Source organism: Phacochoerus africanus, chromosome 2, assembly GCF_016906955.1.
Source record: "Phacochoerus africanus isolate WHEZ1 chromosome 2, ROS_Pafr_v1, whole genome shotgun sequence".
Taxonomy (NCBI): domain Eukaryota; kingdom Metazoa; phylum Chordata; class Mammalia; order Artiodactyla; family Suidae; genus Phacochoerus; species Phacochoerus africanus.
In genome coordinates, this window is record NC_062545.1 from 122,621,991 (window position 1) to 122,646,036 (window position 24,046).

Sequence of the window (24,046 nt, forward strand, 5' to 3'; positions counted from 1 at the left end):
ACCCTGTGAACCTGCAGACTCTGATGAATCATGTTGGATGCAGAGCCCAAGGGAGCCACTGCTGCCGTCACAGAGACCCTTCCAGGCCCAGCCTTGCCACCAAGCCCAGGGCCACAGGTGTCTAGGAGATGTCCTTCAGTCCCTGAATGGTACCCCACTTGAGGGGCCAGGGCCAATTAGAGACTCGGGGGTGTGGAAGGTGCAGGGTAGAACTGCTGCTTCCAAGTAAAGAGGTAAGACTTTGGTTAACCAGCATCTCCCAATTCTGAGGGTGATGTGGAGGGAAGCACTCTGGAGCAGGGCTGCTTGGGGAATAGAGGCTCTTAGAACTAAGATGGTGTGGAGGGTTCAGTTTTGTGAAACCTTGCAGCTCTGACCACTGTGGTAGGTAATATTTTAGATAACTGGAGTTAAAGAAGAAGGGGAAGTAACAAATAACTTGTGTGTGTGAGAGTAAGTGAGTGAGTGTGTGTGTGTTTTAGCTTAAGTGATGATCAGAGAGCTAGAAGATAGAAATGTTTGAAATGGAGAGGGAAGCTCTTTTGCTAACACAAGTGCTTGTTTAATCTGAATACTAGAGAGTGTGCATTATATTTAGATCAACATGCAGTTGCTACAAGAACCACCTGCTAGTCAAATTCATCACGCTGAATTCTCCTGACCCCAAAAATCAACCCCAAGATTTGTTTTCTCTGCAGGTCCTCAAGTGTGTTCCATGTAATGAAGCACAGTCACTACACATCCCGATTCGGCAGCAAACCTGGGTTGGAGTGCATCGGCATGTATGAGAAAGGCATCATATTTAATAATGATCCAGCCCTCTGGAAAGCCGTTAGAACTTACTTTATGAAAGGTATTCAAGTGTCTGGACACATTCTGCTTTTTACCTTTCGATGTAATTTTAAAAAAATGATTTTTAGTTCCTGCTGCTTCTCAGTTTTGAAATAGTAAGTTTCCGCTGATAGTAAATGGCAGCACAGGAGACAAACCCAGACCCTACATACTTAACTACCTCAAAGTATTTTCTTCTTCTTGGTACACAAACAATTTAGTGAATGGAAAGAAGATACAGGCACTCTATACACTTAAGGTCACTTCAGTTAAGAATTTAGTGTATCAGGAGTTCCCATCGTGGCGCAGTGGTTAACGAATCCGACTAGGAACCATGAGGTTGCAGGTTCGATCCCTGCCCTTGCTCAGTGGGTTAACGATCCGGCGTTGCCGTGAGCTGTGGTGTAGGTTGCAGACGCAGCTCGGATCCGGCGTTGCTGTGGCTCTGGCGTAGGCCGGTGGCTACAGCTCCGATTTGACCCCTAGCCTGGGAACCTCCATATGCCACGGGAGTGGCCCAAGAAATAGCAAAAAGACAAAAAAAATTTTAAAAATTTAAAAAATAAATTAAAAAAAAAGAACTTAGTGTATCAGCCATATAGTTGATTTAACATAGCAAATATGTTTGTTGAATCATGGGCTGACATCCCAGATGTTTTAACAGAAAGCAATTTGCAAATATATTAGAGAATTTTAGTACTAAGAAAGGCTATATCTTGTCCAGCCTCTGAGTTTTATACTTATGGAAATTCATTTCTAGGGAGCTTGTGATTTTCCCCCCAGGCAACACAGTGAAGAATGGATGAGCAGGGACAAAATCCTAAGCCTCTTTATCTAGTGATTTCCCTCTTTACTATGTGCTGCTAGAACTGAAACCTTTGGGGAATAAATGTGACCAATCTTTGACATGACCATCAAAGAAGATGGTCATGGCCTGAAAATCTTGTCAGTGATGGAATCTGCTGCTAGATGGGTTGCAGGTCTGCCCACACTCCATGCATAGTCTTTCCTCCAGCCAGCCTCTATACTGAACCTAGATGCTGCTGTGTGGCTGATGAGAAGGGAACACCTATGCCTGTCCCAGCCAAGTGGTGAGGCCCCTCCACAGAGCTGCCCATCCCCAGGACTCAGCACAACTCTATCACAGCTTCCTCTGTCCTAGTTTCCTACTGCTGTCTCACAAACTGACACAGACTCAGGAACTTCAAACCACACATTGAGGATCTTATACGCTTGTGGGTCAAAAGTCGGACATGCGTCTCAAGGGGCCAAAATCAAGGCACTGGCAATGCTGTGTTCCTTTCTGGAGGCTCTAGGGGAGAAGGTGTTTCCTTGCTTTTTCCAGCTTCTAGAGGCCACCCACACCTTGGCCTGTGACCCTTTCAATGATACTGCATTCTGCACATATGTTTAAGATGTAGCTTCAAGCTCTTGGACATAGAGACAAATCATACATCAGCTGGGAGTGGTAAGCAAAGCCAGCCCTTCCATGCAAAGGGCTGAGTCATCAGGAAACATCTGTCCCAGTTGTGGATGTAATAGTTACCCAGGAAACAGCATCCTGGCCTTTCCTATATGCCAAGTTCCTCCTAGAGTCTCAAAGTATGCTGCCAACCCAACCTCTGTTTTACACATGTATGGAAATGGTTAGAGTCTAGGACCACTCACCACACCTCCTTTCTTACTGGCAAAGTCTTCTTTCAGGGCCTGCCACAGTACAGCTGATCTGTGTTGTTTAAAGACTCTTGACTTTAGATAATTGGAGTTAAAGAAGGGGTCTGACTTTAGCAGCAAGTCTGAATGAGAAAGACCTAAAAAAGAGATTACTCCTTTTAAAAGCTTGAAGAAACTTAGAACAAGGAAAGAAAGGACTTAAAGAGAGTTAAACTCTCATGTCAGACCACATACCAGAGGGACCCATTGCTGCTCAATGGTCAATATTCAAGCAAAAGGAGAGCTCAGAGCCAGTTCACTCTACCTAGTTTCAGTCATTATTCATCTATTCATTCACTCTTTCATTCATTCCTCTATTTAACAAATATATATCAAAGACCACCATGTACTATGGATTTGAAACACAAATCTAATAGGTTATCACAACCCTAAAGAGTTCGCAGTTTTGTGAGAAAGACTGCTGAGCCAACAACAAAAAAATGTTTCACTATTATAACATTAAGTCCAATAAACCTAGAAGTAGTTTGCAGAGAAAAGGAAATTAAGAGAAGGGTATGTCTGGTAGTTTTTAAGATTATCATTTCATACATATGATGTACAATTAAACAGAAAACACTCTGGATCAGAAAAGAAAGATCTAGTTGAACAGTTCTGTAGCAACATTCTGCTACCCATTGCAACATTGAATAAATTTTACCCTGGCCAAATCCAGTCCTTCTTTAGAGTGAAATGTAAACAAATCAATGTTTCATGATTTATGGCCACAAGTACTAAATGTCTCATTTGTACTCTCACAAATGATTTGTCACAGCAAGAATAAAATTTAATGTTGAATAGCTCATTTTAAAATATTTATTTATTCATTCATTTTTAATCATAAAGGTGATACCTGCTAGTAGAAAATTAGATTATAAAAATAAAGTATATGAACATTTCTACTCACGTGTTGAATAAAAGTGTGTGGCCAATTAAGCTCCAAACAGAAAGAGCCAAAGTCCGCTGATGGTGCTTGTGTGCCCTGGAGCTGGAGGAAGCTCACTCTCTGATTGATGTGCACCCTTCAGCTCTGTCCGGCCCTGGCCTGGTGCGCATGGTGACCGTCTGTGCCGATTCCATCACCAAGCACCTGGACAAGCTGGAGGAGGTCCGCAATGACTTGGGCTACGTGGACGTGTTGACCCTCATGCGGCGCATCATGCTGGACACCTCTAACAACCTCTTCCTGGGGATCCCGTTGGACGGTATGGAAACTTTCATCTCCTGACTTGACGTTCTGCCCTTCATTGAGCAGGACACAAGAAGGGTAATGGACTCAAGTAAAGATAGGCTCTTTTGCACACTGCTCTTCTTTAAACATTTCTAAGTAGCCCTAAAATGTCTTCCTGGTAGGTCTGCCTTGTTCACGAACAGGATCTTGTATATCCATTGCAGGGGCCCTCTCCTATTTCTTGTGTTTCTCCTTATTGCTCTAGCAAATAGGATGCTGTCCACAGTGGAAACCTAACAAATGTGATCATTGTATTTGTTCATAAATATATCCTACCACCAAACCTATATATTTAATCATTTCCAATCCTTATTTTAGGCATTATCTATGCCTATCTAAACATACACATACAACATATTATACATACAATAACGCTCCTCTCTCTCAAACCCACATAAGTATGAAAACTTTGATTCTGTAACATCACTGGGAGCTGATGCTTCAGAAATAATGCTGATAACTACCACGGATTTAGTATCTATTCTGTGCCAAACACTTTATTTGTTTATTTATTTGCCTTTTTTTGCCTTTTCTAGGGCCACTATCCACAGCATATGGAGGTTCCCAGGCTAGGGGTCTAATCGGAGCTGTAGCCACTGGCCTACGCCAGAGCCACAGCAACGCGGGATCCGAGCCACGTCTGCAACCTACACCACAGCTCACGGCAACGCCAGATCCTTGACCCACTGAGCATGGCCAGGGATCAAACCCGCAACCTCATGGTTCCTAGTTGGATTCGTTAACTACTGCGCCATCACAGGAACTCCTGTGCCAAGCACTTTAAAAAGTTGTTTCCTATAGTTTGTCACATAGCATTTATAACAACCCTGGCAAGACATCCCATTCAAAAAGCTGCTTTCCTCACTATTTTACTGTACTAAGTATTAAAACACATACATGCAACCCTACCATCTACAAAGAAGCAACATTAATCAGGGGAGTTCATTCCATCTGGCTGTTATCAGCCTAATGTAATTTCTCCTCACTTGATTTCTAGCAGTGTCCATCCATTCACACATTCATTCAGCTGATATGTATCCATTGCCTACTATATGCCTATTTATGCCTATTTATGCCCATTTTGGGGGATGGAGCAGTGGACAAGACAAAGTCCTTGCCTTCAAAGAGTAGGGAGACAGACAGGAAACTAGTAATATATTAGGCAATAATAAGTGTCTGGGAGGAGAAAAAAACACATCACCACAGAGAAAAGAGCCAGAAAGTGAAAGGGGGGGGGGGTCAGTGGGAGGCCAAGGCTGTTGTGGAGAGGGTGGTCAGGAAGGCCTCTGTGGAGAGGACATCTGAACATAGCCCCAAACGAACAAGCCACAAGCCAGATGCAGTCCTTCGGGAAGAACACCACAGGCATGAGAACAACGCATGGTTTCCACACTTGCCCAAACCACCTGAGCTAGCACGCCTGCTCCCTGTTTGACCCCATTTGGACAAGCAGACAAGCGGGAAGCCCTCCTTCCTCTTCTCCACTCTCCCTGCCTCATCCCCCTGCTCCTTCGTGATTCCTTACAAGAGTCATAGCACCCGCATCTGATTGACATCAGGAGGGGAGCCCCATTCACTCTGAGCACTTCAGTCACTGCCTCTTGCCTGATCCCCTTCGGACAGGCACTCCCAAAGTCCTGACTGCCTGCTCGACACACATCGCTCCTGAGGTTTACAGGCTTATAAGCCCCTGCTCCTTGGTTCCCCGCTAGCCTTGACTCCTAGGAGGGATCAAGGGACTTCGACAGCTGTTAACTCACAGATGCAGGCTGTGGTGCTAAGGACCTGCACGACCCACATGCAGTTATGTGTATTCTCCTTCTGCTCACCAGGCACTTGTTGAACTCTCAGTTTGCCGCAGGGACCCAGGGCGACTACGATGAAAGGACTGGACTCTGGGGTCAAAAAGAACTGGGCTCCAGCCTAGGGCCTGCCTGGCACCCTGGCTGGTTGGGGTTGGGTGAGCTTCTTCGTCTCTATCAAGTTCAGGTTCTGCATCTGCACAATGGTGACACTCACTCCCCCAGAAAGACTGTAAACATTAAATGAATCTCTTGTGACAAGCACCTTGCCCTGTGCCTGGTATTTAGCACTTGAAAATGAATGTCAATTCCCTTCCCTTCTGTAGAAATTCAGAAAAATCAGGGGTTTTCTTTTCTCTAGTATTCAATTTAATTCATGAACATCCATTAAAAGCTGACTATGCACAGGATTCAGGATAAGGCACTGAAGAATTGAAGATGAATTCCACACTCTGGACCTAAATATAAACAGGAAAGTGATGAGGCTTTTACCTTCCCATGTGCTAGAACTGAGACCATAACAGCCATAGTTAGTAGTGCCTTCTTCTGTCCTACAGTCAGGAAAACAGGAGGGATTTGGAAGCTCAGCCAAAAGGGAGCAAGTGAGATGCTAGGCTATGCTCTAACATAAACTTGAAAAGTGGCAAATTTAGATACCAATTTAGATGCCAAGCAGATTAAATTAGTGTTGGTTTGTTTAGTGGCATCATGTGGCTGAAACACCTACTGAAGGTGGAACCTTGCCCTGCTTAGAATCCCAAATGGCAGGAGAATCTACAGGGGACCTTCTCTGATCAGTGTATCTTTCTTGGGCTCCCATGTTTTGCTCAACTGCTCTTCTCTGTTTCTATTTTTTTTTTCCAGAAAAGACCATTGTGTGTAAAATCAAGAGTTATTTTGATGCATGGCAAGCTCTCCTTCTCAAACCAGAATTCTTTTTTAAGTTCTCATGGCTGTACAAAAAGCATAAAGAGTCTGTGTAAGTAACACATTTTAAAAAATATATCAGTCAAACTGGATTTATTTGTATTGTCTTAGATATTGTTGGCCTCTTCAACAAAGTTTCTCCTCTTTAGAGCTACAAGAGAGCCGTTGATTAAGTTGGTGATAAAATACTTCTTATAGCAATTTGGGTGCATGTGTCCAGACCACAGAGGCTGAGCGTTCCATCTCTGGAATTAGGATAACTAGGCAGTGTAATTTTAATTGAAGAGAAGGGTTGGCTGAACCTATCCATACTTGTCAAAATTCTCTTTGCATGTCTGAAAAAATGGAAACAACATGTCATGTTATTTTGTTGCTTGTAAACAAAATTAACTAAATTCAACTTTCAGGAAGTGGCAGTAGTTGAAAAATAATTTATTCATGATGAACTTCGACAAAATGTGGGGCTTTTTAAGTTATGTATTTTGTATCTTTTTTTTTTTTGTCTTTTTGCTATTTCTTTGGGCCGCTTCCACGGCATATGGAGGTTCCCAGGCTAGGGGTCTAATTGGAGCTGTAGCCACCGGCCTACGCCAGAGCCACAGCAATGCGGGATCCGAGCCGCGTCTGCAACCTACACCACAGCTCACGACAACGCCAGATCGTTAACCCACTGAGCAAGGGCAGGGACCGAACCCGCAACCTCATGGTTCCTAGTCTGATTCGTTAACCATTGCGCCACGACGGGAACTCCTGTATTTTGTATCTTAAGGATCCTAAAGTTGTCGTTAAATGGGTTTGCTTTGGTCTCAGACTACTCTAGCAAAAGAATGGATAGATATCCAATGGCCTATAGGCCGATCAGGGGATGTTTAGTGTGTACGTATGTAGTGTACATAGCCAACCACTAAGCATGCCATCTCTAACCACCAGTAAAAAGCCCAGGGAATCTAGAGGTAGACAGACCTAGTTTCAAAATAGACAGCACTAATGGCCTGAACCTAGCCAGAACCTAGACTCGGATGTGAACCTGCATGCCAGGACTCAAACCCAGCCTAACCCAGACTGGGACGTGTATCCATGTCCCAGGGCTCAAACCCAGCCAAAACCCAGATTGGGACTTGAACCCAAACGCCAGAACTCAAACCCAGCCTAAACACAGACTGGGACTTAAAACCACAATTCTAAATTAGAATCACCTACCCTGTGTCTGGACTTACTGAAGTTCAGGTTCTTTATGCCTCCACACAGAAGGAATTCAGTGAAAGACGGAGTGATAGGCAAAAATACAGATTTATTAAGATAGGATGCTTCGTGAGAGACACAAGCAGACAGGCAAGGAGACTCTGCCCTCAGGATCCAGTGGGCTACAGTTTTATCATCCAAGGGGAGTGGGGGTCAGAAAAGATCACCTATTCTTCTTTCTAGTAGCTCCTCCTTAGTATCTGGTAAGGTGTATATTCAAATCAGCAGAAGGGTGGTCCTCAAACTCCTGCCCATGGTCTGAATCTGAATGCAGGCCTCACCCCATTCCCCACCCAATGACCTGAGGCATATCTTGCACCTCCACTAGTCAAGCAAGCCTGCCTCATTCTGATGGTCCTCTTGACCAGTTATTAACTTACAGTGATTTCTCAAAGTCCCCTAGATTTCACTATCTATGGTCCCTTACTGGGACTTCTACAAGTACCTGTGCCTACTCCATCCCTATCAGTTTGGGTTTTTTTGTTTGTTTTTTGTTTTTTTGCTTTTTAGAGCTGTACTCATGGTATATGGAAGTTCCCAGGATAGGGGTCAAATCGGAGCCACAACTGCCGGCCTACACCACAGCCACAGCAATGCCAGATCTGAGCTGGGTCTGCAACCTACACCACAGTTCCTAGGGACACCAGATCCTTAACCCACTGAGCGAGGTCAGGGATCAAACCCACAAGCTCATGGTTCCTAATCGGATTTGTTTCCATTGTACCACATCAGATACTCCATCCCTATTAGTTTATATCCAGTTTCTACCACTTAGTAACCAACTGGCCTTGGAACATTATTTAAAGTAAAATATAACCTACCTTCCAGGGTGAAGATATGGGTTAATGAGATCCTATTATGTGGGACAATTAGCACAGAGCATGACACGTAGCAGGTACTAAATATGTTAGTTTTACCATCTCTCTGTTCTTATCTTCCCAGATGTCATGACTATCTTAAATTCTCCTCTAAAATTTCCCAAACCTGGAGTTCCCATCGTGGCGCAGTGGTTAACGAATCTGACTAGGAACCATGAGGTTGCAGATTCGATCCCTGGCCTTGCTCAGTGGGTTAAAGAATCCGGCGTTGCTGTGAGCTGTGGTGTAGGTTGCAGAAGCGGCTCGATCCCACATTGCTGTGGCTATGGTGTAGGCCGGTGGCTACAGCTCCTATTAGACCCCTAGCTTGGGAACCTCTGTATGCCGCAAGAGCTGCCCTAGAAAAGGCAAAAAGACTATAAAATAAAATAAGTAAAGTAAAATAAAATAAAATTTCCCAAACCTGTTTGAAGTCCCAACTTTATCCTGTTTGTATATTTTGAAATTCACTAATACTAGTCTCCAGGAAGTAAGTTAACTTGATGATGCTTTATTTATTCTCAAGTAGTTGATGTATATTAGGTGGATGATTTGGATCCTTGGCCCTTCTTACATTTCATTTAATTTCCACCAGAACTTACTGTGATTTGAATCAGTAAGATAAAGGATTCATCCCTTCACTGAAGTGAGATTTGGGGCTAGTCTGAATAGTCTCATTGCAGTTGTTGGTCATTACTGTGTCTTTGTTTGGTCAGCAGGCCCATAGAAACTTAACGTGTGAAACTGTATGACAGTTTCTCTTTGACTTCTTTAAATTTAGCTGAGCAGCAACCCCTCTCGATGTAATATTTACCAATGGTTAGTAAACCAGTTTATACCTTCTATGTCCTAGAGCTGTAAAGACCTAGAGAAATCTTTTAATTCTCCTCCCCCATGTCCTTGCAATAATGCCAATACTTAATTTTTTTATTACTCAATGAATTTATAACATCTGTAGTTGTATAATGATCATCACAATCCAATTTTACAGGACTTCCATCCCACAACCCAAGCACATCCCCCCAACCCCCAAACTGTCTCCTCCAGAGACCATAAGTTTTTCAATGCCTGTGAGTCAGCATCTGTTCTGCAAAGAAGTTCACTCTGTCCTTTGTTCAGATTCCACATGTCAGTGAAAGCATTTGATGTTGGTGTCTCATTGTATGGCTGACTTCACTTAGCATGATAATTTCTACATCCACCCATATTGCTAAAAATGCTGGTATTTTGTTCATTTTAATGGCTGAGTAATATTCCATTGTGTATATGTACCACCTCTTCTTGATCCACTCCTCTCTCAATGGACATTTAGGTTGTTTCCATGTCTTGGCTATTGAAAATAGTGCTGCAGTGAACATCAGAGCACATGTGTCTTTGTGAGTCATGGTTTTCTCTGGATAGATGCCCAGCACTGGGACTGCTGGGTCAAACGGGAGTTCTATTTTGAGTTTTCTGAGGAATCTCCATACTGTTCTCCACAGTGGTTCCACCAATTTACAATCCCACCAACAGTGTACTAGGGTTCCTTTCTCTCCACAGCCTCTCCAGCACTTATTGTTTGTAGACTTTTGGATGACGGCCATTCTGGCTGGTGTACAGTGGTACCTCAATTGTAGTTTTGATTTGCATTTCTCTAATAACGAGTGATGATGCACATCTTTTCATGTGTGTTTTGGCCATCTGTCTGTCTTCTTTGGAGAACTGTCTGTTTGGATCTTCTGCCCATTTTTTGATGGGGTTGTTTGTTTTTTGGTAAGGAGCTGCAGAAGGTGTTTATCAATTTTGGAGATTAACCCCTTGTCCGTCACTTCATTTGCAAAGATTTTCCCCCATTCTGTGGGTTGTCTTTTCGTTTTGTTTTGGGTTTCCTTTGCTGTGCAGAAACTTTGAAGTTTGATTAGGTCCCCTTTGTTTATTTTTTGTTTCACTGTCATTAGTCTAAGAGGTGGATCTGAGAAGATGTTGCATTCGTTTATGTCGGAGAGTGTTTGGCCTGTGTTTTCCTCTAAGAGTTTTATAGTGTCTGGTCTTGTATCTAGGTCTTTAATCCATTTTGAGTTTATTTTTGTGTATGGTGTTAGGAAGTGTTCTAATTTCACTCCTTTCCATGTGACTGTCCTGTTCTCCCAGCACCACTTCTTGAAGGGAAAGTCTTTTCTCCATTGTATATTCTTGCCTCCTTTGTCAAGAGATTAGTTGACTGTAGGTGCGTGGGTTTAATTCTGGGCTTTCTATCCTGTTCTACTGATCTCTATGTCTGCCTTTGTGCCAGTACCGTGTGCTTTTGATGATTGTTGCTTTGTGGTATAGTCGGAAGTCTGGGAGCCTGATTCCTCCAGCTCCATTTTTCTTTCTCGGGACGTCTTTGGCTATTCTGGGTCTTTCGTGCTTCCAAACAAACTTTAAAATATTTTGTTCAAGTTCTATGAAAAATGTCCTTCCTAATTTGATAGGGATTGCATGGAATCTGTAGATTGTCTTGGGTAGTATAGTCATTTTGATAATATTGACTCTTCCAATCCAAGAGCATGGTATGTCTTTCCACCTATTTGTATTGTCTTTATTTCTTGCATCAGCATCTTACCATTTTCAGAGGACAGGTCGTTTGTCTCCTTAGGTAGGCTTCTTCCTAATTAATTCATTCTTTTTGATGCGATGGCAAATGGGATTGCTTCCCTAATTTCTCCTTCTGATCTTTCATTGTTAGTGAATAGAAATGTCGTCAATTTCTGTGTATTAATTTTGTATCCTGCGACTTTTGCCAAATTCATGGATGAGCTCTAACAGTTTTCTGGTAGAGTCTTTAGGAGTCTCTAGGTATAGTATCATGTCATCTGCAAATAGTGATAGTCTTACTTCTTCCTTTCCAGTTTGGATGCCTTTTATCTCTTTTACTTCTCTGATTGCTGAGGCTAGGACTTCCAAAACCACATTGAAGAGGAGTTGCGAGAGCAGACATCCTTGTCTTCTTCCTGATCTCAGCGGGAATTCTTTCAGCTTCTCACCATTGAGAAGGATGTTAGCTGTGGGTTTGCTATATATGGCCACTATTATGTTGAGGTAGGTTCCCTCTGTGCCCACTTTCTGAAGGATTTTTATCAGAAATGGGTGTCGGATTGTGCCAAAGGCTTTTTCTGCATCTATTGAGAGGATCATATGCTTTTTATGCTTCAGTTTGTTGATGTGGTGTATCACACTGATTGATTTGTGGATACTGAAAAACCCTTGCATCCCTGGGATAAATCCCACTTGATCATGATGTACAATCCTTTTCATGTATTGTTGGATGTGGTTTGCTAGTATTTTGTTGAGGACTTGTGCATCGATGTGCATCGGTGATATTGGCACCGATGCACATCGGTAGTTTTCTTTTTTTGTGGTATCCTTGTCTGGTTTTGGTATCAGGGTGATGGTGGCCTCATAAAATGAATTTGGGAGTATTCCTCTGCAATTTTTTGAAATAGTTTCAGAAGGAGAGGTGTTAGCTCTTTTCTAAATGTTTGAGAATTCGCCTGTGAAGCCATCTGGTCCTGGACTTTTGTTTGTTGGAAGATTTTTAATCACAGTTTCCATTACAGTTCTTGTGATGGGTCCATTCATCTTTTCTATTTCATCTTGGTTTAGTCTTGGAAGATTGTACTTTTCTAAGACTTTGTCCATTTCTTCTAGGTTTTCCACTTTATTGGCATATAGTTGCATGTAGTAGTCTCTTATGATGTGTATTTCTGTGATGTCCGTTGTTACTTCTCCTTTTTCACTTCTAGTTGTATCGATTTGAGTCCTCTTTTTTGCTTGATAAGTCTGGCTAAGGGCTTATCAATTTTGTTGATCTTTTCAAAGAACCAGCTTTTTGTTTCATTGATCTTTTCAAGGGTTTTCTTCGTTTCTATTTCATTGATTTCTCTCCTTCTACTAACTTTAGGTCTTGTCTGTTCTTCTCTCTCGAGCTGCTTTAGATGTGAAGTGAGCTTGTTTATTTCAGCTTTCTCTTGTTTCCTGAGGTGGGCTTGTATTGCTATAAATGTTCCTCTTAGAACGGCTTTTGCTGCATCCCATAGGTTTTGGAGTGTTGTATCTTTGTGGTTGTTTGCTTCTAGGTAATTTTTAATTTCCTCTTTGATTTCTTCAGTGATCCACTGGTTGTTTAGTAGCATGTTGTTGAGTCTCCACGTGTTTGTGTTTTTGGCAGTTTTTTTCTTGTTGTGATTTCCAGTCATACAACATTGTGGTCGGAAAAGATGCTTGATATGATTTCAATTTTCTTAAAGTTACCGAGGTTGGATTTGTAGCCCAGGGTGTGATCAATCTTAGAGAATGATCCATGTGCACTTGAGAAGAATGTGGATTCTGTTTGCTTTGGATGGAATGTCCTATAAATACCTATTAAGTCCGTCTGGTTTAATGCTTCATTCAGGGCCTGTGTTTCCTTATCGATTTTCTGTCTGGATGATCTGTCCATTGCTGTAAGCGGGGTGTTAACGTCCCCCACTATTACTGTGTTATTGTCAATTTGTCCTTTTAAGGTTGTTAGCAGTTGCCTATGTATTGTGGTGAACCTATGTTGGGTGTGCACATATTTAAAATTGTTCTATCTTCTTCTTGGATTGATCCTTTTATCATTATGTAGTGACCTTCCTTGTCCCTTAAAATATTCTTCATTTTAAAGTCTACTTTGTCTGATATGAGTATTGCTACTCCAGCTTTCTTTCAATCCCCGTTTGCATGAGATATTTTCTTCCATCCTCTCACATTCAATTTGTATGTGTCCCTAGAAGTGAAGTGGGACTCTTGAAGACAGCATATATATGGATCTTGTTTTTGTATCCATTTAGCCAGTCTATGCCTTTTGGTTGGGGCGTTTTGTCCATTAACATTTAAGGTAATTATTGATATGTATGTTCTTATTGCCAGTTTATTAATTGCTTTGGATTTGGTTTTGTTGCTCTTTTTTCTTCCCCTCTTCTCTTGTTCTTGCCTCTCCTGGTTTGATGACTCTCTTTAGTGTTGTATTTGAGTTGGTTTTTCTTATTTGTTTGTGTATCAATTGTAGGTTTTTGGCTTGCAGTTATTCGGAAGTTTAGATATGAGTCTATATGTATGTGAGATTAAGTTGTTGTTCTCTTAATTGCAAGTTCACCTCCAGTGTCCTGCATTTGTACCCACCTCTTCTCATGATTTCTGATTTTGGTGGCATAATTGTGCATGGATGATTTCGTATCTTTACTGTATATATACCTTTACTGGTGAGCCTTGCCATTTGTGCTATTTTTGTTTCCTGTTGCTGTCTTTTCTTTTCTGCCTAGAAAAGTTCCTTTAGTATTTGTTGTAAGGCTGGTTTAGTGTTGCTGAATTCTCTCAGCTTTTGCTTATCTGTGAAGCTTTTGATTTCTCCTTCCAAAATCTGAATGACAGCCTTGCTGAATAATACAATCTTTGTTGGAGGTTGTTTCCTTTCATCTCGTTAAGTATATTGTGCCACTCCCTTCTGGCCTGCAGAGTTTCTGCTGAAAAATCTGCCGATAGCCTTATCGGGGTTCCCTTGTATGTTATTTCTTTTCCCTAGCTGCTTTCAAGATTTTCGCTTTGTCTTTAATATTGGTCAGTTTGATTAGTATGTGTCTCAGTATATTCCTCCTTGGGTTTATTTTATATGGTACTCGTTGTGCTTCCTGGATTTGAGGAAGTGGTTCCTCTCCCATGTTAGGGAAGTTTTTGGCTGTTATCTCTTGGAATATTTTTTTCTGTCCCCTTCTCTCTCTCTTCTCCTTCTGTCACCCCATAATATGGATGTTGGTGTGTTTAACATTGTCCCAGAGTTCTCTGAGACTCTCTTCATTTCTTTTCAATCTTTTTTCTCTTTTCTGTTCTGCATCCTTAATTTCTACTAATCTGTCCTCCACCTCGCTTATTCATTCTTCTGCCTCCTCTATTCTGCTGTTAGCTGCTTCTAGTGAATTTTTTCTTTCAGTTATTGTTATTTTTGCATCTCTTCTTGTTTAAGTTTTATATTTTGTGTCTCTTTGGTCAGGGTTTCCACTAAGTTATCCATCTTTGCCTCCAGTTTATTTCCAATGTCTTGCACCAATTTCAGCATCAACAATCTAAAGTCTTTTTCCTGGAGGCCGAGAATCTCCTTATCACTTAGCTGATTTTCTGAGGTTTTTCCTTTCTCCCTCATCTGAGTTACAGTTCCCTGTCTTTTCATTTTTATAGGTTTTTGGTGTGGTGACCTTTTTACAGGTAATAGAGTTGTAGCCTCTCTTACTTCTGATGTCTGCCCCCCTGTGGCTGAAGTCGGTATGGGTGGCTTGCTGTAGGCTTCCTGATGGGAGGGACTGATGCCTGACCACTGGTAGGTAGAGCTGATTCTTATCCCTCTGGGGGTGGGGCTTAGTCTCTGGATGGGATTAGAGGAAGCTGTGTGCCTGAGGGGTCTTTAGGTAGCCTGATTACTGAGGAGCAGGGCTGTGATCCCACCTGGATTGTAGGTCGGCCTGGGGCTTCTCAGCAGTGATGGGTGGGGCCAGATATCCCAAAATGGCCACCTCCAGAGAAAGGCACACTGCTGAATATTCCTGAGAGCTTTGCTTCCAATGTCCTTCCCTCACAACAAGACACATTCACCCCTGTTTTCCCAGGAGCTCCTCCAAGAACTGCAGTCAGGTTTGACCCAGAGTCCTTTGGAAACTCTGCTTTGCTCTGGAACCCAGTGCATGTGAAATTCTGTGTGCACCTTTTAAGAATGGGGTCTCCATTTCCCCCAGTCTCATGGAGCTCCTACACACAAGCCCCACTGGCCTTCAATGCCAGATGCTCCAGGGGCTCTTTCTCCCAGTGCCAGATCCCCACATATGGGAGTTTGACCTTGGGCTCAGAACTCTCACACCTCTAGGTGAGTCTCTGTGAACCAGTTAGTTTCCAATCTGTGGGGCTTCCCACCTGAGAGGTGTAGGTTTGCTTATATCGCATGATCGCCCCTCCTAACTCTTGATGTGGCCTCCTCTTTGTCTTCTGGAGTAGGATATCTTTTTGAAGGTTTCCAAGTCCATTTGGTTGAAGATTCCTCAGCCTTTAGTTGTGAATTTTGTTGATTTTAGGAGAGAAGTTGAGCTCCAGTGCTTCTCTTCTGCTGTCTTAATCCCATCTCCTGCCAATACTTTTTTAATTAATATGTATTTGACATATAACACTATAATAATTCAACAGTAAAAGTCTGAGAAATGATTATTACAATAAATTTACATAATTATAAACTTTTTCCATTTGATGAGAACTTTTAAGATCTACTCCCTTAGCAACTTTAAATATGCAATACAGTATTATCAACTGTATTCACCACCATGCCATACATTACATACCTATGATTTACTGGTCATATAACTGGAGGGAAGTTTGCACCTTTTGATCCCCTTCACTCTTTCCACATGTACTCACTTCCACTTCACTCTTTCCCCAACCCCTTGGCAAACATCAATTTGTTCCCTGTAACAGTTTGGGATTTTTACATTTGTTTCTGCTATTGCATTTTTTTTTAAGATTCCACATATAAGTGAGTTCATACAGTATTTGTCTTTATTATACCAACACTTTTTAAAATGTATTTATGGAAAAGATTCTGTGACATCAATTTCCATCTCCAATTCAATTTTATATTTTTGCCTCTTAGAATTCCCAATATTATAGCAGCATTATTTTTACATTTATTTTAAATATACTTTATATTTTGTCAAGTGTAAGTATTTTCAGCCTCAGAATACATTACATAGGAGCTTGTGGCCTGGACTACTAATCTAGTCACCAATGTTTTCACACAAAATACATTCAGAATTCCAATCAACGGGCTCACAGATACATTCTTATAATACATGTTTGTAAGTCAGAGACTTCCTATTTCCTGGAAACAATCATTGATCTCTATTCTCCTGGCTTTTAATGGCACACAAATTGAAATACATATATTTAAGTAGGAGCAACTTTTAACCTCAGAAAGAAGAATCCCAATGGGTATTCACAGGCCCCTGATTCTGGCCCAGGGAGGAAGTAAATACTCAAAAGTAGCTGCAGCTACATCAAGAAATTCTCTATGAATTCAAAGCCCAAGGGCATCTCAGTACATCCAAGACAATTTGGGGGCCAGTTCTCAGGTAGGAATGCTATGAGCACTGTAGCCCACCACTGAGTGAGTATCTGTTCCTTGTATGTAGGTGATGCTCAACAAATATTTGCTGACCAAATGGATGAGCAAAAGAATAAATCAATCTGGAGTGTGTGTGTGTGTGTGTGTGTATTTGTGTGTGTGTGACAAACTCACAGAGGTACATGATAGTTGGAATCCTAATTTTGAATGACACAATTAAAATACTACCCTGAAAAATATCTCTCAAAATGCTTAAACATTTTGTATGATAACCAAATCATTTTTTAAAAAATCAGAGTAACCTTAAAAAATTGAATCTCCCCTTACTTTTCCTGCTGAACTGGAATAAATATAAAAACTATTTAGGTGACCAGCAACAATAGAGTATTTACATGCATAGGCAACCATGTTAACAAGAATTTGAAAGAAAGATTTATCGCACACTTAACATAATAAAGGATAGTGTTCCCCAAGATTGGGGAAAAATATACTTACACGTGAACCCATAACCTTAAAAACAAGAATAACAGCATTTAGATTTCAAAGTAGCCTTACTGTTCATCTAGTCTGATCTCTTCAGGTTAAAATAAACTTAAGGCTCAGAAACTTAAAGTAGTTATGTGGAATGAGAACATCCTAGACCAAATCCTGGCCCTGTGTCCAAGGTGCTTTTCCTTACACCGCACTGTCAAAATGCACATGCATATTTATGTAGCCAGTCATTCCATCAATAAATATTTACTTACTGTTTACTATGAGGCAGAAACTTCAAATCATGCTCTGGTTTTTGATGTTTAATTTAAACATCCTGCTGGCCCAGTCAAATTTCAGAAAACCTGATCAGATTTAGCCTTTTGGTACCAGTTCTTAACTAGAGGTTACAGCCTCGATTTTGCTATCAGTACCTAGATAACTTAGCTAACTCTGTTTCCTTAACACGATGTAATATATACATAATTTAAGAATGTTTGCAAAGAATTAAGTATAAATTTAGATATTCATGCACACTAGTGGCTTCAACTAAAGCAAGTCATTTTATGTCAACAAATGGCAAATGTATTCATCTATCTAGATGTCATATCTGTGTACAGATACATTATATTATCACTGCCTTTTGCAGGAAGGATTTGAAAGAGAGCATGGAAATTCTGATAGAGAAAAAAAGATGCAGCATTATCACAGCAGAGAAACTGGAAGACTGCATGGATTTCGCCACTGAGTTGATTTTGGCTGAGGTATCCATAATTCCAACACAACATAGTGTATGACTGTTTATAGGTGTCTAACAATTCCATTCTGTTAATGGCTGCATGTCTCTGCTTTTAAGTATCTGCTCTGTTATTTCTACAAGGTCCAATGCAACAGCCCACTATTAGACACCCTGGTAGGCCTGACCTTTAACAATGAAACTTCTCTGGGTCTGCTCAATACAAAATATGAAAACGTGGACTCCAAAGACACTAAACAAACAAATATTTGGTTAAATTGTTTAGCCTTGAGGTAAGGATTGTTAATGAATAAGTCCATCGTTAATCCCAGGGAAAAATAATTTCTATGATTTCATTTTGATGACGTTGTTGATCCTTGAGTGCCACGTGCTCTCTCATTCTGAAACTCTCATTCACTTTTCAAATATTTCTCCCCCCTTTCAATTGTTCAGAAACGTGGCGAATTAACAAAGGAGAATGTGAACCAGTGCATACTGGAAATGCTGATTGCAGCGCCAGACACCCTGTCTGTCACTGTGTTTTTCATGCTGTTTCTCATTGCAAAGCACCCCCAGGTTGAAGAGGCAATAGTGAAGGAAATCCAGACTGTTATTGGTAAGAATTTATCAAACAAATAATAGAGCTTAGAAAACAATTTCTTCTAAATATCAACTTCTGTGTCCTAAGAATTTTATGTCAAAATCTTCATTATAATCTGCCCAGAGAACAATAAAACAAGTCACTGTGTCACACTTTCATTATGCCAGACAGGTTAAAAAGATAATTCTTTCTGGGATTTTTTTTAAAACTTATTTATTTATTTATGTCCTTTTTTGTCTTTTAGGTCCTCACCCACGGCATATGGAGGTTCCAAGGCTAGGGGCTGAATTGGAGCTACAGCTGCCGGCCACAGCCAGGCAGGATCTGAGCCATGTCTGCAACCTACACCAGAGCTCACGCCAATGCCAGGAACTTAACCCACTGAGTGAGGTCAGGGATTGAAACCGCATCCTCATGGATGCTAGTTGGGTTCGTTAACCACTAAGCCAATGACAGGAACTCCATCTTTCTGGGTTTTTCTAATTGTACAATAATACATACTCAGTGAAAAAAAAATCCAAACAACACAGAGATGTATAAAGCAGAAAATAGCATCACCTGATCCCTTTCACTCTCCTCCTGAGCCTCATCCCATTCCCCAGGGGGAATCACCATTAATACTCTGCTGTGTATTTAAGACCTTTAACATGTATATATGGTTTTATTTGTATGTGTTTTAAAAACATGGGATCTTTCACAAGACTTTGCTACTTGATCAGTGACAAAAGGTTTTTGAGGGTCCACCCAGGGAAATGTTTATCCTTTACTACAGGGTTTCTGGGTTTCAAGCCACCCATTCTAAGTGAACTTCCAGCTGGCAGCAGAGGGAGGAGAAAAGGGAAAAGACAGCAGAACAGTGTCTCCCTCTCCCCCTGCCCAGTTCATGGGTGCTGGTCTCATGCTCCCCACTCCCCCTCCTTGGCAGGGGAGCCCCAAGGCCCTGCTCAGCTCTTCCCAGCTCCTCCTCTTCCCTGCTCTGCTTCTGCTTCAGCATCATTCTGCCCTCTGCTTCTGAGATCTCCACCCTTCCAGAGAAACACTGCCACATTCCAAAGTCAGAACTGCCTCCTGGGAGTAAACAGAATGCCTTATTTGCAATGGGCTTCACATAAGTCATCTTTTTTAGGGTCACATTTCAGACACTTGTGAAGAGATATCAGTAATGATACAGACTTATTTCTTGACTTTACAGAATCCCTGTGAAACAACATATTTTGCTGTAGAAAGGCACCATCTTTTAAAAGCCATTTGAGTGCTGCTTAAAATAGTTGACAATAAGGGGAAATTTCATTTAAGGGTTAAATATGTGAAGGAAGGGGTATGGAGACATAGCTGCAGGTCCATCCAGGGAAATGACTATCATTTATGACGGTATTTCTGGGTTTCAAGCAGCGGCCAAGACTGCACAAGAAGGGTTCTGGGCCAGGAGAAGGACACCACAGCATACAAGCCAGTGTCAGCCCTGCACTCCCGGGGCTTTCAGTCTTGTGAGGAAAAGAGAACTCAACGTACAATCTCACTGGACTGAGAAAGAGAGTTATAAGATGTTGCACAACAGGCAACAAGAGGGAAATTGCTTGAGACCACAGCTTTTAATACATTTTCCTTGAGAAATCAAAAGTGCTTGTACCCATGATGTCCCCTAGATGCTTTAACAGACCACTCCAAAGATAAAACTGGTACATGTGTACCTGTTCCATCTAGATTCACATGCCTGGTAAATCCTTCCTAGGGAATGCCTTTGGTCAGGCCAAGCTGAGACAGTGGGAATGCCTGTCAATCCCCTGCTCACCCTGAGCTGATCAGAGGTGGCCCTTTTGCTGTGGTGGGAAGAAGGGTTCTTGCCATTCCACCATATCAGGCTGTTTTTGATGAGATGGGGAAGAGGGATCAACAGTGATATTTTCTGACAGATGACTACACAAGCTACCAGAAGAGAAGGATTCTTTGAACTTGGTTAAACTCACCATCTCACCCTGACTAAAGAAGGAATGAATGTCTTCTAGAATGTAGAGCAGGGGACAAAACTCAAGCAGCACAGAGGCCAAGCAGATCAATGTGTGAAGCAGACTGGGTAGGTCTACTTGCTGCTGCAGAGAAGATATCCCTCTAAAGGGCTCATCAGACACTCAACTTCTGCCCACTGTTGCCACATGGGGGTGTGGGTCCAGTGTTACCTGGTTTCTTGGATTTTTCTAGAAATCCCAACATTTTTAGGATATCCCCCCAGATGTTAATATAATTGACTTCAAATCTGAATATTTATAAGACACTGTGCATTGAACATAGCGTATTTGGCCCAGGTTACTGGTTTACATTAGAATTATAGAAATAAGTTTTTTTCCAAGCAAGACTGAACTAACCTTTACCTATACTGATCTGAAACTAGGACTTTTATGCCCATCACATATAGAAACTAACATGCCCTCTTTTTGCTTTTCATCTGCTCTTACAGGTGAAAGAGACATAAGGAATGACGACATGCAAAAACTCAAAGTGGTGGAAAACTTTATTTATGAGAGCATGAGGTACCAGCCTGTTGTGGACCTCGTCATGCGAAAAGCCTTAGAGGATGATGTCATCGATGGCTACCCGGTGAAAAAGGGAACCAACATTATCCTGAATATTGGAAGAATGCATAGACTCGAGTTTTTCCCCAAGCCCAATGAATTTACTCTTGAGAACTTTGCCAAGAATGTAAGAGCCCTTCCTTAAAACCATGTGCCACTCTTGAAAATGTCAACTGTTAGATCCTTTCTGTTTCTGTGTCTGCCCCATGCACATTTCATTCTGTTTACTCATTCCCTTCCCACCTCACCAGGAGAACACAGGTCCCCTAGACTGGAACCTGGCCACCATGGCTGTCCTCAAGCCAAGGAGGCTGGATCCCCAGCTCTGGGAAATGTCCTCATGGAGACCACACAATAGGTCAAAATGTGAAAAATCCAGGCCCTTAATTTGTCTAAAATGAGGCAAATTTTGTTTAACCAACAACCAACCCCCTTTTTCCATTTCAACTTAGGAGTCTGTCACATGCAGATTCACTTGCAGCATCATCTAGGCCAAGGAAATCCACTTCTGCTTCAGACAGAAATCAAATGAGGCAAAAAGCTTTGGTTGTTGAAGTCTGCCTTTGGTTCCCCAAGTGGCCCCACAAGCACTGAGCCTCAATCTAAACAGGACTCGGTTACTGGAAGAGGCTCAGCTTATTCTTTTTCTTAACTGAACTGTACTGGAGATTGTCTCCATTATGTCAAATTTTAAGTAATGGTCTTTTTCACCTGAGTATCTAGATAGTCCCTTCTGTGCCCATTTTTTGAGTTGCATATGGGGAAGAGACATGATCTTAATTAAATCAGTTCTCTCATTCTGTTTCTATATAAGCAACCCATGCCGTGATGGCAATTAGCCAAAAAAAAGAAGAAGAAGAAGAAGAAGAAAAAGCCATGGCCATCCCACAGAGCCAGCTGAGTATTTTACATGAAAAACAAAACTGGGGACTTTTTGAGGCTCTGTCTATATCACAAAGGGTGAATCACACTGGATGGAGAAAGAGACTTATCTGAGTTAACAGCCATGCTTCTTCATGAAGGAGCAATATGGCCCAGTTGTTGAAACCAACCATTCCATCTGACAGTGTTTTCAGGGTGAATCAAACAGCCTTTACTACTCTGGCTAATTGTCTGACTATTTCCTAGGTTCCTTACAGGTACTTCCAGCCATTTGGCTTTGGGCCCCGGGCCTGTGCAGGAAAGTACATCGCCATGGTCATGATGAAGGTCACTCTGGTCATACTTCTGAGACGCTTCCAAGTGCAGACACCGCAAGACCGGTGTGTTGAAAAGATGCAGAAGAAAAATGATTTATCCTTGCACCCAGATGAGACCAGCGGCCTGCTGGAAATGATTTTCATCCCAAGAAATTCAGACAAATGTTTCACTAAATAAAATTGGTCAGTCCCTGCCCTGGACCAGTTCTCAACAGTATTCCACATGGAAACCACCCATCTTTGCTAGCTAGTCCTCCTCACATGAACATTCTGTGGCCTGTGGTGTTTTAGCAGCTTACCTCCCAAGGGTTGTCAGCAAGGTGGGAGACACTGGTCATCTGAGCTTATCCAAACCAGAAACCAAACTTCAAGACAAAATACAGAGGCCAAGAGTTTGTGCAGGAAACTGAAGCCCTAAAGTTCCAGTTGCATAAAACATGTTTTGGAAAAGACAAGCCACCAGCAAATCTCATGCCCAACTCCATACTGTCCTTCCCTAAGAGTTTTTTTGTTTTGTTTTGTTTTTTTGCCATGTCATGAAAATTCCCAGGCCGAGAATCAAACCCACACCACAGCAGTGACAACACTGGATCCTTAACCAATAGGCCACTCTAATGGGAGTTTTTTAATGTCTGGGGCAGAAGCACTCAAGTCAGTTACAAAGGTCATAGCAACATCTGAGTACCTAAGGCTAAACAAACCCACTCGTGTGAATAAAAGAGTTTTGATTCGGTGTTTAGTGGGCTTAGGGATGCAGCACTCATACCCTTGAAGAATTGCTTACAAATTCAGCATCTGATTTTCCCTTTGAATTATATTCAATTAATTCTTCTTTATTCACATGTGATTTCTCTGCAGCAGAAGTTAAATGAAAGACTATCCTTTCCCAGTCTCTCAATTTATGCCTCAGCCAGACCATGTATCTGCTGTAGGAAAAAAATTCACACAATGTGTTTAGAATTTAAATAAAATTCTTTCTTATGTCTGCAATTGTTGCTTTGCTCCAGGAATGCAATAGCCAAGAGAATACTTTAGGTAAAAGCATCTCTGAACTCTTACCACAGCTCCAATGATTTGGAGGAGGGAAATCTCAGAATCTTTATCTAATTCTACAACCCAGTGAGCTCAAAATTCTAAGGAGTGCTCCTCATATGCCATTATCCTTCTCCATCAACACTCCCCCCTTCACTCTCCATGACCCCAAGAACAACAGATCAGTAGAGAACATGGCCAGGGTGGACCCCTGCAATCACTTTTTTATTCTATTGCAGATTTAACACTTACCTGAGAGATTTGATGGTTTTCTAGTTTATCTGATCACTACATGTAGCCATGGATAAAATTTATACCTTGGAATTAGATCTAGAGAGGGAATGTGTCTACAAAAAGCCACTTAAAAACTGAAGAATTAAACTCTATTAAAAACATGTACAAGTTCCTCTTGTGGCTCAGTGGTTAATGAATCTGACTAGGAACCATGAGGTTTCGGATTCGATCCCTGGCCTCGCTCAGTGGGTTAAGGATCCGGCATTACTGTGAGCTGTGGCAGAGGTCACAGATGCGGCTTGGATCCTGCATTGCTGTGGCTGTGGGGTAGGCCAACAGCTACAGCTCCAATTAGACCTCTAGCCTGGGAACCTCCATATGCCACAGATGCAGCCTAGAAAAGACAAAAACAAAAACAAACAAACAAACAAAAAAAACATAATATTTGCCATTATGTCAACTTGAA

The 24,046-nt window shown here is 41.7% G+C and overlaps 1 protein-coding gene across 1 annotated transcript in view; it reads left to right on the forward strand.

The window, feature by feature from the left end:
- Positions 1-22,682, forward strand: part of LOC125119418 (aromatase 2) — a 37,690-nt gene extending 15,008 nt beyond the window's left edge. The window contains exons 3-9 of the mRNA XM_047766352.1: positions 699-853; positions 3,570-3,746; positions 6,439-6,553; positions 17,858-17,972; positions 18,398-18,560; positions 21,001-21,242; positions 22,244-22,682. Of these exons, the coding sequence (XP_047622308.1) occupies positions 699-853; positions 3,570-3,746; positions 6,439-6,553; positions 17,858-17,972; positions 18,398-18,560; positions 21,001-21,242; positions 22,244-22,492 (1,216 nt within the window). The 3' untranslated portion in view covers positions 22,493-22,682. The remainder of the gene's footprint in view (positions 1-698; positions 854-3,569; positions 3,747-6,438; positions 6,554-17,857; positions 17,973-18,397; positions 18,561-21,000; positions 21,243-22,243) is intronic.
- Positions 22,683-24,046: the final 1,364 nt, after the last annotated feature.